Source organism: Pogona vitticeps, chromosome 4 (assembly GCF_051106095.1).
Source record: "Pogona vitticeps strain Pit_001003342236 chromosome 4, PviZW2.1, whole genome shotgun sequence".
Lineage (NCBI taxonomy): Eukaryota > Metazoa > Chordata > Lepidosauria > Squamata > Agamidae > Pogona > Pogona vitticeps.
The window spans coordinates 216,793,236-216,809,637 of record NC_135786.1 but is presented as its reverse complement, the minus strand read 5'-3'; the positions used below and the strand labels follow the sequence as shown (position 1 = coordinate 216,809,637).

Genomic DNA, 16,402 nt, shown 5'->3' with positions numbered 1-16,402 from the left:
GATGAGTGCTCCAACATTGGAGGCATTCAAGAAAAACTTAGATAATTACCTGGCTTTGGTTGTATTCCTGCAGGGGGTTGGACTTGATGGCCTTGTAGGCCCCTTCCAACTTCACTTTTCTATGCTTCTATGATAATAATTGTGTGTTGTCCAGTCATTTCTCACTTATCACAACCCTCCAAGGGTTTTCTAGGTATAAAGTACTCAGAAGTGATTTACCACTTCCTCCTCCTTCTGGTGTTCTGGAACAGTACTACATACCTAAGGCCACACAGATGGCAAGGAGCAAAACCCAACATATACTCCATGTCATCTTGGCTGGCCCCTCTGGTAGGAGAGATAGTGGAGATTCAAACTCTTGATTCCTATTTATTTATTATATTTATTTATTGGACTTATATACCACCCCATAGCGCTACAAGCACTCTCCAGGCGGTTTACAATTTTAATTATACAGGCTACACATTGCCCCCCCCCAGCAAGCTGGGTACTCATTTTACCGACCTCGGAAGGATGGAAGGCTGAGTCAACCTTGAGCCGGCTACCTGGGATTTGAACCCCAGGTCGTGAGCACAGTTTTAGCTGCAGTACAGCGTTTTAACCACTGCGCCATGAGGCTCTATATCACAGTCAGATGCTCCAATCCACTGTGTGACAGAAGTTCATAGCTTTATACCAGAGGTCCCCAACCCCTGATCCATGGCCTGGTGCCAGTCCATGGCCTGAGCCAGACGGGGGCATGGAGACAGACCTCCCCCCACCCCCGCATGCACTCCCTATTCAGCCTGTTTGCACCTGCACATGAGCGTGCGCCCACATGAGTGCCCGCTTCTTTGTGTGTGCACGAGCACAGGGGGTGCCCTGCCTTTCCCAGCTGGTCCACGGGACTAAACAGGTTGGAGACCGCTGCTTTACATAGTGTAAATATTATAGATATTATGGTCTCAGTATCTGATTGATATAGGTGAGGGCTGTCACTGTCGACAATGTGGACATAAGAAGTATAGAATGTGGACATAAAAGGTTAAAGGCACAGGATGATATTCAATTGATAATCTTAATTGGACATAATAATTCACACATGTCTGAAAAGGTCATAAGGTGACTGTTTCCCTTGCAGCTAAGAAGAAAAGCCTAGTGTGAGAAGCAGGTAGCATCTTAAGCATGAGTCAGCCAGATCTTCTGTGATATGTGTCCTGATAGGCATGCACATTCTGCTCACTTCTATTTACTTATTTATAAATAAGCCAACTATAACAAAACAGAATGCCAACGCCAGGGGGCCCAAAGGGATCCCCCAGAAGTCGTTGCCTTTGCCAGCCTTCCCAGATGCCATGCAAGGCTACAGGACTTTCCCGAGATCAGCCAAGGGGCGTGGGCTGAGCAGGGCATATTTAAGGGGGCAGCCACATTGTTCTGGCTAGAGTTCTAACTCCTGTACTCCGCAGATGCCAGCCACAGAGACTGGCGAATCGTTAGGAATAAAAACCTCCAGAACACAGCCAAACAGCCTGAAAAACCTACAACTATAGACATGTTGCCATTACTGTTACTGCTGATAGTTCTACTTTCTTCACAATAAAAGGATCTTCTGCCTTAATATATCTCTGGCTTCTAATGTCAAATAACAAAACAACATAATCCTCAAAGATTCCTAATTTGGGTGGGTAGACCTGGTAGTGGGCTGCATTTCACAGAAATAGAGAATGATAAAATTGTTAGTTTTTCAGGTGCCACAAGACTGTGTCTTAGAGACAATCTTTTTTGCTTTTTAAAACCAAAATAGAGATATTTATGAAAAATTACTTTTTTCTTCAGGTTTGTTCATTGAATGAAGGTGTTTTTTTAAAAACATAATGCCATCAGTTTACATAGCACATTTAAAGAATAAAACACTTAACTGTTTTATTCTAATTGTTGTAAGCCGCCCAGAGTAGTCAACGACTAGATGGGTGGGATATAAGTATAATAATTTTTTTTAAATTAAAATATTGTGGGAAGCATAGCTCTCTTCAATAAGCAAAATAAAAATGTAAATGTAGATTTCATTCCAGTACCTATGGAGACATCCAAAAGGATGATCCAGTAAGAGCTATTCCTTGAACTCGACCATGTCTGTATCACTGAAAATATGGCAAGTTCAAGAGGAGGAACAGAGGTAGCAACAGTAAGGCCATAATAGTTATGTGCTGCCCGGCTCCATATGTGCGGAAATGTGGCCCTGAACTGTAACAGAAAGCCATTACAGTGTAGTGGTTGGCATGCTGAAGGAGTGTCAGGACCTTTGTAGAAAGGGGGAGAGAGAAAAATGAAGGTAAGGTAGAAAGAAAGACAACACAGGTTATGGGAACATGAAGTCTGTCCAACACTGCTTTCAGTAAACTATAACAGGAGTGCATAGAAAGACTGTTCTCTGTTCATCAGCTAGTCCATTTCAAGGCAAAACTTCCTTATGTTCTGAAACTAGAACACATACTCAAGCAGACTCAAAGGAAATAGCCATGTTCGTGTGCTGCAGCAAAAATAGCAAAGAGTCCTCTAGCATCTTGGAAATGATTATGCTTCATTTAGCATCAGCTTTCCTGCAAAGCACCCCATTTCATCACATAAATATGATAAAATGGGTCACATCCAATGAATAGTCATGCCAAACAAAACTTCTTAGTGTTTAAGGTACAAGAAGAACCTGAGACAATGAAAATAGAATTCTTAAAACATGTATAGAAATATGACTCATGCTGCAGATACTGTGCTTTAAAATGTGTGTTAGGCGGTTATAGCATTGCTGTTGCAAGTATGTGGTAGGCCACACAAAAATAAATGAAGTCAACCCAGGATTAAACAGTAAATATAGCTGATTCTTTGTCACACTCCCAATTTTGGCCGCCATGCAAAGCACTGAGGTATACTGCCCTCAGAAATTGAGGCTCTATTTAGAAACTAAAGCTGAGACTGTAAAGAGCCCTGACAGTTCACCAGATACAAAAAGAAAAACATCTTGTTTTGTCCTGCTCCATAGTAGGCATCACAATTTCATCCAATTTATCTAAGAGAAGGTGGAAGATAATCTACAGAAAACTTTGTTATACATTTGTGTACTAGGGCGAAGAAGAATTTGCAATTCTTCAGCCTTTCCATTTACATTAGATTAGATAAGGATTAAATGGAAGCTTTCCAGAGATGCCTTCAAAAGAACAGGGAGAATGATAAATTTGCTGCTGCTCTTGTTCCACAGTTCTAATGATGTAGTCATGCTGGAGACAAGGAGCATCAGAATTGGGGGAAATCAGAATGATTGAAATTGTGCAGAAGAGGAAAGAAAGCTGAAAATAAAGAAAAGGGATGTAACTCATAAATAGAGTATGGTTTTACTTCTCAATTATGTCCATTAATTTTACAACGCCCCTTCATGGATTTCTGCCTTGTCGTGGCGAAGGGGCTTCAGTAATTCAGAGAAGCTATGGGGTATGCCATGCAGGGACACCTAAGACACACAGGTCATAATGGAGAGTTCTCACTCCACCTACAGCAGGAACTGGCAGGCCACTCCAGTATCTTTGCCAAGAAAACTCCATGAACAGAAACAAAAGGCTATAATATATGACGCTGGAAGAGGAGCCCCTCAAGTCGGAAGGCGTCCAACATGCTACTGAGGATGAGCAGAGGACAAGTACAAGTAGCTCCAGAGCTAATGAAGTGATTGGGCTAAAGCCGAAAGGACACTCAGCTGCGGATGCACCTGGAAGTGAAAGGAAAGTCCAATGCTGCAAAGAAAAATGCTGCTTAGGAACTTGGAATGTTAGATCTATGAACCTTGGTAAGCTGGATGTGGTAAAACAGGAGATGGCAAGAATAAACATTGACATCCTGGGCATCAGTGAACTAAAATGGACGGGAATGGGCAAATTCAATTCAGGCAATTATCATACCTACTATTTAGGCAAGAATCCCATAGAAGAAATGGAGTGGCCCTCATAGTCAACAAAAGAGTGGGAAACGCTGTACTGGGATACAATCTCAAAAATGATAGAATGATTTCAAAATGAATCCAAAGCAGACCTTTCAACATCACAGTCATCCAAGTTTATGCACCAACCACCGATGCTGAAGAGGCTGAAATTGACCAATTCTATGAAGATGTACAACACCTTCTAGAACTGACACCAAAGAAAGATGTTCTTCTCATTATAGGGGACTGGAATACTAAAGTAGGGAGTCAAGAGATAAAAGGAACAACAGGCTTTGGAGTTCAAAACAATGCCGGGCAAAGACTAACAGAGTTTTGTCAAGAGAACAAGCTGGTCATCCAAAACTTTATTTTTCAACAACACAAGAGGCGACTCTACACCGAGTATCTATTTTAATTGCATTTTAATCATTTTATCTTTTATTATATTTTAATCGTATTTTAATTGTTGTAAGCCTCCCAGAGACTTTAGGTAGAGTGGGTGGCATATAGGTTAAACAAATAAACAAACAAACAAACAAACAAATGGACATCACCAAATGGGCAATACAGTACTGAAATCACACTGATTATGTTCTCTGCAGCCAAATATGGAGAAGCCCTATACAGTCAGCAAAAAAAAGACCTGCAACTGATTGTGGCTCTGATCATCAGCTTCTTGTAGCAAAATTCAAGCTTAAACTGAAGAAAGTAGGGAAAACCATGGGGGTATAATCTAAACCAAATCCCTTATGAATACACAGTGGAAGTGAAGAACAGATTTAAGGAACTAGATTTGGTGGACAGAGTGCCTGAAAAACTATGGCTCCTAAAATTGAACAGGAAGTAGCAACAAAAATCATCCCAAAGAAAAGGAAATGCAAGAAAACAAAGTGGCTGTCCAACAAGGCCTTACAAATAGCAGATAGGAGAAGGGGGAAAGGCCAGGGAGATAGAGAAAGTTACAGAAAATTGAATGCAGACTTCCAAAGAATAGCAAGAAGAGACAAGAGGGCCTTCTTAAATGAACAGTGCAAATATATAAAATCATAGAAAGGGAAAAACCACAGATATGTTCAAAAAAACTGGAGCTATTTAAGGAACATTTTGTGCAAAGATGGACACGATAAAGGACAATAATGGGAGGGACCTCACAGAAGCAGAAGACATCAAGAAGAGGTGGCAAGAATGCACAAAGGAATTGTACCAGAAAGATCTGGATGTCCCGGACAACCCAGATAGTGTGGTTGCCGACCTTGAGCCAGACATCCTGGAGAGTGAAGTCAAGTGGGCCTTAGAAAACATAGCTAACACCAAGGCCAGTGTAGGTGATGGCATTCCAGTGGAACTATTTAAAATCTTAAAAGATGATGCTATTAAGGTGCTACACTCAATATGCCAGCAAGTATGGAAAACTCAGCAGTGGCCAGAGGATTGGAAACGATCAGTCTACATCCCAATCCCAAACAAGGGCAGTGCCAAAGAATGCTCCAACTACCATACAATTGCACTCATTCACACGCTAGCAAGGTTATGCTCAAAATCCTACAAGGTAGGCTTCAGCGGTATGTGGCCCGAGAGCAGAAATAGATGCTTTTCTGGCACGCTCTGGCTTTCTCCATAATCCAGCACATGTTAGCAATTTGGTTTCTAATCCCTCTGCCCCTTCGAAATCCAACTTGTACTTCTTGGTGTTCTTGGTCCACGATAGTATAGTAGGTATGATAGATAATTGTCTGAATTGAATTCGCCCATTCACACCCATTTTAGTTCACTGACGCCCAGGATGTCAATGTTTATTCTTGCCATCTCCTGTTTTATCACATCCAGCTTACCAAAGTTCATAGATCTGACATTGTTTTCGGCTTTGGCCCAACCACTTCATTAGCTCTGCAGCAACTTGTACTTGTCCTCCGCTCTTTCTTAGCAGCATGTTGTACGCCTTCCGACCTGAGGGGCTCATCTTCCAGTGTCATATCTTTTAGCCTTTTGTTTCTGTCCATGGAGATTTCTTGGCAAAGATACTGGAGTGGCTTGCCAGTTCCTGTTCCAGGTGGATCATGTTCAGTCAGAACTCTCCACTAAAACCTGTGTCCCTGCACGGCATAGTCCATAGCTTCTCTGAATTACTCAAGCCCTTTTGCCACAACAAGGCAGCAATCCGTGAAGGGGATTCTTGATATACTGAAGCCAATTATATCAAATCATTTTCAAAGAATGGCTATCTTTATCATATCTTTCATTGCTAGCTGCTCCTTAGATCTGCCCCCTTTTTGCCGGATATTTTGAGACTTAACATATTCTAGCCTTCAACTTAGCTCTATTTCTGCCTCAGTTTCACTACTTGGCCCTCACCCAAGACAACTATTGACTCTGTCTCTGGATTATCTTTGACTTCCTGGTTCTGACCCTGCTTGACTCTCATCCTGGCTTGGGACTCTCACTACATATTTCAGTAACCCCTGACTCTCTGGCTCTGAGCCTTACTCTTGTGCCAGGTAGGAGACAGATATGAATTACCATTTTTCATAAAGAAGGCATTCTATGTTCCTGACAGCTTGTCTCACTGCATTCTATCAAGCAAGGCATTGACAGAGACAGAAAAGAAAAGTTGGCTTCACACAAAGTGCAAAGAATTCACACAAACATGGCCCATTGCTGATAGAGGATCAAATACAGAGAAGATATAAAGGAGGGCTATGGAAAATATTAGCTGCTATTTGCTGAAGCTAGTCAGGACTCTTAAGACCCACTGTTACTGTTTGCAATGCCCTACTAATCCTTTCAAATACTTGGACTTTTGGTCATGAGAAGAATTCAGAATGTATTCCTTTTGCATTTCCATTTTTCAAGTCCTTCTATACCTGTGCACCAAAACAGATCAACAGCTCCATCTTGTTAGACCACTGTTTTTATCTTGGTATTGCATTGGTGTTGTTTCTCATAATGAAAAAGGAGAAAAAATGCTAATTGAAAACAAAACATGCAAGTATGTAATTCATTGGAGGTGAGGACATAAATATTAACTATCAGATTTTCAGATCTCTAAAACCCTCTTCCACTGATACTTTTGCTTCAGAGGGATAGATTGCCTGAGAATCCTATTTTTTTATTGGGGTTTTTAATTCTTTCTTCTTCTTCTCTGGAAATCCCCAGTCTGGATATTTCTAACAAATATGTCCACTGATCATTTGCTCAGTGGCATACATTGTGCATGAAGCATCTAATATTCCATATCGAAGATGTTCCTGTATGTTGCAGCACCTTTTATTTCAGTTTGTTTTATTTTATTTTATTTTTGGTGCTCCTGAGAGTCATGTTATTACTGGTATGTACTTCCAGGCATATTTGCAGATGAAGAATAAAAACACTATTATAGAGAACTCTTATCATCATACCATACTAAAACGGAGCCATATTAATAGGGTTACGGGACTATGCACACCATAAAAGTAAACCTGCACATTTTCAAGTAGCTGTCAATTATTTTTTCATATTATTTTAAGCAAATATTCAAACCATCACTACAGCTTTTCCATCAAATGGAGAGTACCAATACTTTTTGAAAGAATACCAATAATGGAAAGAACGATGAGTAAATAATATGTAACAGTCTTGGCCACAGTACCTTTAAAAGGATTAGATCCCTAGTTAATTCTTATATTATTTTTTTACAGTGAAGAGGGGTAAGTTGAAGTATAAGCACAACACTGAATTTTGTGACTTATTCTTAGCACTTCAGTAGTTCCCCCCCCCCTCCATTTATACTGTAACTATTTGGAAGCTGACATCGGCTGTTGTAGTTTTTAACTGATGGTATCTGAAAATGAGGTTTGATGGTATGCGGAGCAGTCTCAGTAAAAGATGTTTTCTACGGAGTTAGAAAATTGCTACAAATACAGAACAATTTTAGTGTCACTTTTATTCATTAATATCTGTGGTTGTTCTGTGCCATCAAGTCACATCCAACTTATAGCAACCATAATAGGGGTTTCAAGGAAAGCAAATAATTTAGGGCCATCACTCCCCGTGACCAAATGGGGGGTCCGTTACCAAATAGGGAGTAAAACCCAGATATCTTGAGTGGTAATCTGTCACTCTATCCACTACATTATATTAGGTACCAAACATTAATATAACATACTTAAAATATACATGTCAGTATTCCTGAGTATCACATATCTTTTCATTTTATTTTTCAAAACAATTAATTCAAAATAACATCTTTCCAAGAAAATTAGACTACTCTTATGAAAAATTATCATTAAAATTTCTACTATAAGGATATGATTGTAGTATTAATTTTTTAAAAGAAATATTTCTTGTGTTCCATCCTAAAGGACTAAGTACATCTAAGGAGAGTAAAACATGTAAAGAGAGTTCCCAGTTATGTCTTTGTCATGGAAATTCCCTATGATAAGAATAATTGTTTGACTGTCTTCAGAAACAATTAGTTGTCTCATGCCCCTCTATGGCCAAAATGCACAAAAATTTGCCTTCTCACTGTTAGCTACCATTGAAAAACAGATGTCAGAGAAAGTTGTTTGGGCAATAAAAGTCCTTATGTTTTTATCCTAAAAGAATAAAAACTTAGGTTAAATACCCTAGTTGAAAATTAGAATTCTGCCATTCTGTACAGTAGTAACATTTTTCATCACAAGAGATATTTATCCTTACGCAATAAGAATATGCTTAAAGCACTTTTGAACTCCGTTGCAGTTAAAGAATCCTGCTATAAATAGAGCTTCCAATTAACAAATATTAATACAGTGAGCTTTAAAGGAAGAATAGCAGTCAAAATGCTGAAGAACTATAACCCACAATGAAGAGTTTTTATAAAATGTAAGAATCACTGCAATATGATGCCTTCAGCAGTTTAATTTTAAGATGCTAGAACTGAATAGGCCAAAGCCTACAAAACAGTATCACAGAGTATCTGTCTTTAAATTAAAGACAGGCAAATACAAGAATTAAATTACAACAAATTAAAATTCATTTTCAGGGGAGGAAAAATATATAAAGACTTTTCATTTCATCGGCTTTTACTCCAATGACAACACAGTAGATATAGAAATTAATTTCATTCTATAAACCAGGAAAAAAATATAACAGAACCTTTTCTAGCAAGAGAATTTCACAGTAAATATGAACACCAAAACAGATGATATATACAGCCAGATGCAGATAAACATGATCTACGATGTTCAATAGCCCTAGGCTTGTGTAAAAATTCTGCTGCTTCAGCAAGATGGGGTTAGGAATGGTAGGAAACTGATGTGCAGTTGGAAGTGCATGGATACCACAACACACATGCAGGATGTGCAGCAGCATTGCAGTGCAGTTAACGGAACAAAAAAGATTAGCATAAAAACACGAAGCCCAAGATAAATACTGTATATAGCTAATAAAAGAAGAGCCACGTACTAAGCTCTCCAAGTGCAAGGTGAAGACAGCCAATTTGATAAAATCTGTTATTAGTGTGCAGTGCTTATAAGAAGCAAAAACATACTCCAGATCCTACAAAACAGGTGTGTGTGTCTGTGTGTGTGTGTGTGTGTGTGAGAGAGAGAGAGAGAGAGAGAGAGAGAATACAGAATATTATGCTACATTAACAGAAAGAAACAAAAAATCTGGCTGTACAATTTTTAAATAAATAACTTCTTAGTTGCCAGTCAGCAGTACTCTCTCAAGTATAATATTTTAGAAATAAATATCATTGCCAAGGACGTCCCCGACTTAATCACAACTTCGTTTTGCTGCCATTCTACCAAAAAACATGAATGTTAGCTTGTATGCCTCCTTGTTCTGAAATTTTTCAAAATATATGCTAACAATTGATTTTGAGGAAAAGGACAACAAACACAATCCTAAGCATATGTACTCCGAAGTAACTCCTACTATGCTCACAATCTAAATATTCCAGAAGAAAAGCTATAAAATCAAAAATCAAAAATGAATTATTATGATCACTATCACTATTATGATAGTATCAAGAAAACAGTAGGATGGGTGAAAGTTGCCCATAATAATTACATTCATCCAGTGAGCAATAATTCAGTGTGGTCTTCAGATTACGTATTATTAATACTGAGCAATTTAAAATCATTTACCTCTGAGATAAAAATAGTTACAAAATAAAGGTCTTTGAAAGTTTGCCAGTAATAAGACTGTGTAAATTTTATTGCCAGAATATGCAGAATTTAGACTATGTTTAATGCCACATGTGAAAGCACAACAGGAACTTATTCCCAAAAGAATATGGGCATAGAGTACAGCTCAGGATTCCTAAAGGTGAAATAATCTACAGCCTAAAATTATGAAACCAAGCTGTAGAGGCTGCTGTTTTCTTTTACCAGCCACTTCTATGAAATATACACACTGCTATTCTGTCAGATTAAATTCAATGCAAGATTTACGCACATAAGAAACATATACAGGCACAGAATTTGTGTCTGCACAAAAACAAGCATCCAGTCTGAGTAGGACCTACACATCAGAAACAAGCAGAACAGAATAGGTTTATATGTGACTTAGAACAGTAAGCCAGCACACAGGCCTTGGGATATGCTTCTGGGGTATGCAGTATTTTGCATAGATAATTTGCAGTCCAACAGCTTTTATTCCATTTTGTCAAACTAGGGAGGAAATTGTGTGGGGGGGGCACTTGAAAGTCCAAGGAGGGGAACTGTTTTACTTACATTGTGAGGGTATGAAAAGGATTTATATAAATAGGATTTATACAGAGGATGTTACTGATTAAATGGCACAAGAGATACTGATGGATATAAAATGCAAGGGAGGTTTAAATACATGCTTGAACCGGAATGAAATTAACAGCTGCTCGCTCTCTCTCTCTCTCTCTCTCTCTCTCTCTCTCTCTCTCTCTCTCTCTCTCTCTCTCTCTCTCTCACACACACACACACACACACACACACACACACACACACACACACACACACACACACACACACACACACACACACACACGGCATCCTGAATCTTTTGAAAACTGTAGGCAGAACTGCTCATTTACCCCCTCACTCCCTCCAGCAAATTAGTTATGGTTAAAAAGCCACAACCCTGTGTATTACCATATTCAAAGAGCAGTTACTGTATTTTGTTCCACATATATCCTATGAATATTTCATAAGGATATGGATTCTGTGCCTATTCCTGCCTATCTGATAATGTGCTTCACCATGTATCCACATTGCATGTTGTATATTTTTGTTGCAGTAATGCAGCTATTCTATTTTTACCTAATATGTTTGGTTTAAATACACTATGCAAAGCAACAGATGATCCACGGAAGTCTCATTGTCATTATAAACATCTTATTTCAATACATGTTTAGGTGTGATTATTCAGTGAAAAGCAAGCTCATGCACATACTGCTGTCATGACCACTCCAATGCTGAAGAGGGAAATGATACATTCCGACTTACCTAGCATTATCCAACGTTTGTGCAAAAAGGTCATTTTGTAAAATATTTGGAGGAGAAGAGAAAACCCCATGAAAATGCGATAACACAGAATTGCAGACCTGGCGCAATGTCTCAAATTGCATTTTTTCTCTCTTGCCTTCTGTTCCTCCTTACCACCTGTGCAAAAAGTCATCTGTTTTGCAGTCACCATCAAATACAGACATGCCAATCAAGTTCCATATTTCTCCTGATCTCGATAAAAAATGTGACTAAATGAGCATGGGCTGATAGTTAATTGTACAGTCATTATTCTCCTAATTCAGTCGTGGAAGGTTTAGCTCCCGTACAGCTCCCGTACAGCAAGAATTCCAAACAGCAGCGATCTTTTTGGGCATTCCCTGCTGAAGTGTAAAGCTGAGCTGCTTTCAAATACACTACTCATATTTCTCTAAGCCTCTTCAAAATGCACAATGTATAGATGCTGTCATCAGGAGTTTCAGCACATCTGGCTGCCAGCAATAAAATCTCTGAAGTAATAAAACGAGGACAAGGCATCCTCACACAGTTACTACTGCCTGAGAGAAGAAGGAGGGAGGAGGAGAGGGATTTCTGCAGCTTCTCCTCCTCCTTTCCTCCTCTGTAAAAATGACTAACACCAATGACAGTGTAGATGGGTCTCCCCCCCCCCGCTTTAGAAGTTGAAGGCATCAGTACCCGGCAAAAAGACCCTTCTAAAAATAGTAAGCATATTCTTCAAATGATAATATGCAGCAAGGAGAATTTAACAATAGGCCCTTTGTCTCCACTTTTTGGAGAGCTCTATAGCATATCTTGCATAAGATAAAAGCCAATTCTGTCCTTTGCCAGTTTAATTTATTCTCACTGTGCAGCTATGGAAAATAGCATATAGCCTACACTTGACTACTGTTCCATTGTTTATTGCACAAATTGTACTCAAGAGTACTGAAAAATGATTTATCATATAAATCTAGAAAATATTGCAAAACAATTTGCCACTTAAATATGCTGTCTGTTCTAAAAGCAGAAACCTGCAGCATGCTTTGGAAGCTTACTGCATTCTATTCACCAATGCTAGCAGCAATCAAATATGAAATCTTCTGTACCAGTCCTTCCCCTCAGCAAAACATAGAATTGTAGACAAATCATTCCAATATATGTACAGTGCAGCAAGTCTATAACTTGCCTGCAAGACTGCTCATGTAATGAAACATAGTAAAAGGGTTTAGGGCATGACAGATAAAACCCAAAGTACAATGACCCATGAATACAAATATAATCTTTCAAATGTTATTCACTCTTCAGTTTCAGAGTACAATATATTCTATCATTGACAAAAGAAAAAGTACCAAGTTTGGCTTTAAACTATTTAATTTTCCATATACAGAAATCAATACTATACCAATTACTCAACAAACTCACCATTATAAAATATAATACAATGAGGGCTATGATTAAATCCTTTTCTCTGAAAGTGATTCTGGCCCCTATGGAAAAGTGAATAAGCTGGTTTCTGGGTAATTAAAGAAGCGTATTGATAGATTCAAAGGGAAACCCTACAAAACCAAACGGGTTATAGACATAGCACTCAGTGTTTCAGAATGAAGCACAAAAAGATGAAACATGGAGGAAAGAAACAAACTTAGCACATGGCAAAAGAGGCATTCAACATCACCCTGTGGTTAAATAACATTCCACGGCACAATAGAAGATCAGTAAGTTATCACTTCTCAGAGTTGTAGCTTAGACGTTCTAGGGTTATGTCTCACTGTGACACCTTAATATTTGCTAGATCAGGTTCTTAAAGTTAAGATATGAGTGTTTCAATGGACCAGTGCCATGTTCTAGGCAAACTTGCATTGCCTGATAATGGGTACTGATATAAGGAAATATTATTGTGTAACACTACCATCAGTGTTTTTAGTATTCAGTCCAAATGGCATGGCAGGTAGCTAATGTTTAAATGTTTAAATGTTCATTACATTTTATGATTTATTTAAAAATCTCTAATAAGAGGTAGATGAGATATTTTGAAAAATCGGATCTCCTTTTTCACATATCTGTCTGCTTACTCTGGGCACAGAGAAACCAGTTTCATATTTGATACTCAAATAACAGATATAAATGTCACCAAAACTACTGTAGTGTACTATATTATTTCACAAAAGCTAATAAATTCAATTATAGTCTCTTAATAACTTACTCTTAAATGTGTATTCAGACATTATTCCTAATGAGTTAAATGAGCCCTGCTCCAATGTAATTGTTATAATGTTGCCCCCTACATGTTTCACTTTCCTAATGCAGAGGTGTCTAAAGCATAGGTTCTTAACCTGTGGTCCGCAGACCAGCAGGGCACCAAAATGTCTCACAGGGGTTTGCGAAAGCTTTAAGAAATGATATGATATTTTCCAATTAGAATGAAAGAAAGAAAGAACAGGAAATGTAGAACAAAATCTTAATTTCACTTGCTTGTTTGTGTAAAACTTGGCTTTTCTAACCTAAGGAGCCTCATGGTGCAGTGGTTAAACTGCTGTACTGTAGCCAAAACTCTGCTCATGACCTGGGGTTTGATCCCAGGTAGCTGGCTCAAGATTAACTCAGCCTTCAATCATGAGGCCAGTAAAACGGGTACCCAGTTTTCAGGAGGGGGCAATGTGTAGCCTGCATAATTAACTTACAAACATAAACTTGTATAAGCAGCACCCTTTGCTTTTTGCTTTACTGGCTCCATTAAAAACAAACATAAGTTTAAAATGGTTATGAAAAGAACTGCTTGATTGCAAATAACTGTTTAATATTTCTGAACATGGTGAGAACGCACAAGTGAATGATGCTGAATGGCTGAGAGACAGCATGTGACATTTCTTGCTATTGCACGAAAGTTAGAAGCCACAGGAAGAGAGAGTCAGAGTCAGTGTGAGTGTTCGGACAGAACAGACTTTGTGACTGTGTTTCTTCTTCAGTTTCTGCTAATAAAACTGCTTGGTTGTTGTTGGGTAAAGTGACTTTTTGATATTATCACAGTGAATTTCGTAACAATACATTTTGGGTGAGCCTTGGAATGGATTGCTGCCTGAATCTGAAACGTAACAGAATTGATGCTGTTGATGAGGGTGTATCCTGTTCAGAAAAAAAGGAAGCTTCTTCCAATCACTTTACAAAGTGTTGCCATTACAGCAAGAAATATGTCAATGAGACCCTTAATGAGAAACTTTAAATAAATATTTGATGCACTTCAGGGTTTTAAATCTTGAGTTAAGTCTTGGCATTCTGCAGCAATAAAAGATATTTAAAGGGGATCAGTGGTAAAGAAAAGGTTAAGAACTGCTGGTCTGAAGTATGTCTCAGGAATAGAGAAGCATTATCTGTCTGTTTCATTTTTTTATCATTCATAGGCCTAAATTCAGTGTTCGCCTTGCAAGGTAGCATCAGCACATGCTTTCCCTCCATTTACCCCTAAAGCAGCTGCCCAAAAGCTGGTTCCAGAGCTTTTATTAACCATTAGGAACAGGGTTTGGAGCACACAGGATGCAGTGGAGGCAAGGTCATTACTCTCCCACTTTGACTGGATTCCACTGTTAAAATTAGTGAAAGTCTGGTCCTGGGTCATACTCTCATTTTTTAAAAACACAAATTAGTCCCACCTTGTTTCTGCATCAGTTTGTGATTGTTTTTAAAGTCAATTTGTTTTTAAACTCAGTGACACAGTAGAGGCATCTTTTCCTTTTCTCAGTAGATTTGGGCTCCCAATAGCCCAAGAGTGCTGAGAAATGATGTTGCATGAGGAGAATCATCTCGATGCACAGTCTTTCACAAATTTAAATTTAATGTGCAAGGAGTTTTCCCATCAACAGCTCTCTTGTACATTGTTTTCATTCCCCCTAAGTTGTACCATTTCCACCCTCTAATTTAGGGGATGGATAACTATATACTAAAATGCCAAAATGTGCACAAGTAAAAGAATAATTGTGTCCTAATTCAAGTATGAGTTTGGGGACTGCAAATTTGATACGTTTCTATCAAAATGTGGACCAAACCAACTACTGTACTTCCTTTCCATGTGCTTGAATTGCTTGCATATCACAATGTAACTCCTTAAGTCAGGAGATCTGGTTTGCCAGTAATTCAGGCGTGCTTCTTAGATGAAGATGAGTCTCAGCCTGTTTTGCCCTCATTTCTCGGACAGCTACATATTGGTAAGGAAATTGAGGAGAGAAGAAAGTGATAATGACATGATATATGACAGACCCAAGGATCTTGACTGTGTGGAAGAGAGAGAAAAAGAATATTCTGTCAGGGGAAAGAGAAAACAAGGAGATTGTATTATTGAAGAAAGATGAATTGATAGGCAATGTTGTTTTAGTGAAATGTACCCAATACGAAGGGTAAAATATGAGGTGAAGGCATAGCAATATGTCACTCAATATTTTTGTACAGTATCTCCAGTCCAGAAAATTAGATGAATCCTGCCAGTTGTTTGGTAAAATGGTGAGACATTGTTAAAAGTCATGAAAAAACATCCTTCCTTTTGCATTTTCTGGGACAGGATACTGTCACTAGTCTATAATAACGAAAAGGTAGTTTAGTATACCTACATCTAATTAGAAATTGATTTTTTAAATGAGTGTTTAGTTTATCTACTCTTAATTCCAATGTTTTCTCAGCATTTTTAAACTTTCACTATCCAGTGAAAATGTTGTATTATTGTAGAAACTTGTCATTAATTTATTGCTTAAAAGTTGATTTCTAAATTCTACCCCTTATTCTACCATCAATGATAATATTCAGGATTTCTGGGTTGGGGTGAAATTAAAAGCTCCTCCATATCCCACTAATCTTTAATGAGATCACTAAATGTGTGGGTGACTTTAACCTTGCTCTCTTTTCAACAGTCTTTTAGCAAAAGAAAGCACACATAACTGATTTTACTTGTACAATATCTTTCTCCATATAATAGGCTGTCAGGAGGCCTATCAGGCTGTTCCTGTACAGATAGTTCCAGGAAAAGAGG

General features: G+C 38.4%; 1 protein-coding gene across 50 annotated transcripts in view; it reads right to left on the bottom strand.

The window, feature by feature from the left end:
* RIMS2 (regulating synaptic membrane exocytosis 2) overlaps positions 1-16,402 on the bottom strand; it is a 466,814-nt gene that overhangs the window by 306,497 nt on the left and 143,915 nt on the right. For 3 of the 50 annotated variants that reach the window (XM_078393672.1, XM_078393673.1, XM_078393674.1), the window contains exon 1: positions 11,392-14,860. The exons of 46 other annotated variants lie outside the window; for them this stretch is intronic. In XM_078393672.1, the coding sequence (XP_078249798.1) occupies positions 11,392-11,513 (122 nt within the window). In that variant the 5' untranslated portion in view covers positions 11,514-14,860. Of the gene's footprint in view, positions 1-11,391; positions 14,861-16,402 lie in introns of those variants that run through there. One more of the 50 variants, XM_078393675.1, reaches the window with a different exon arrangement.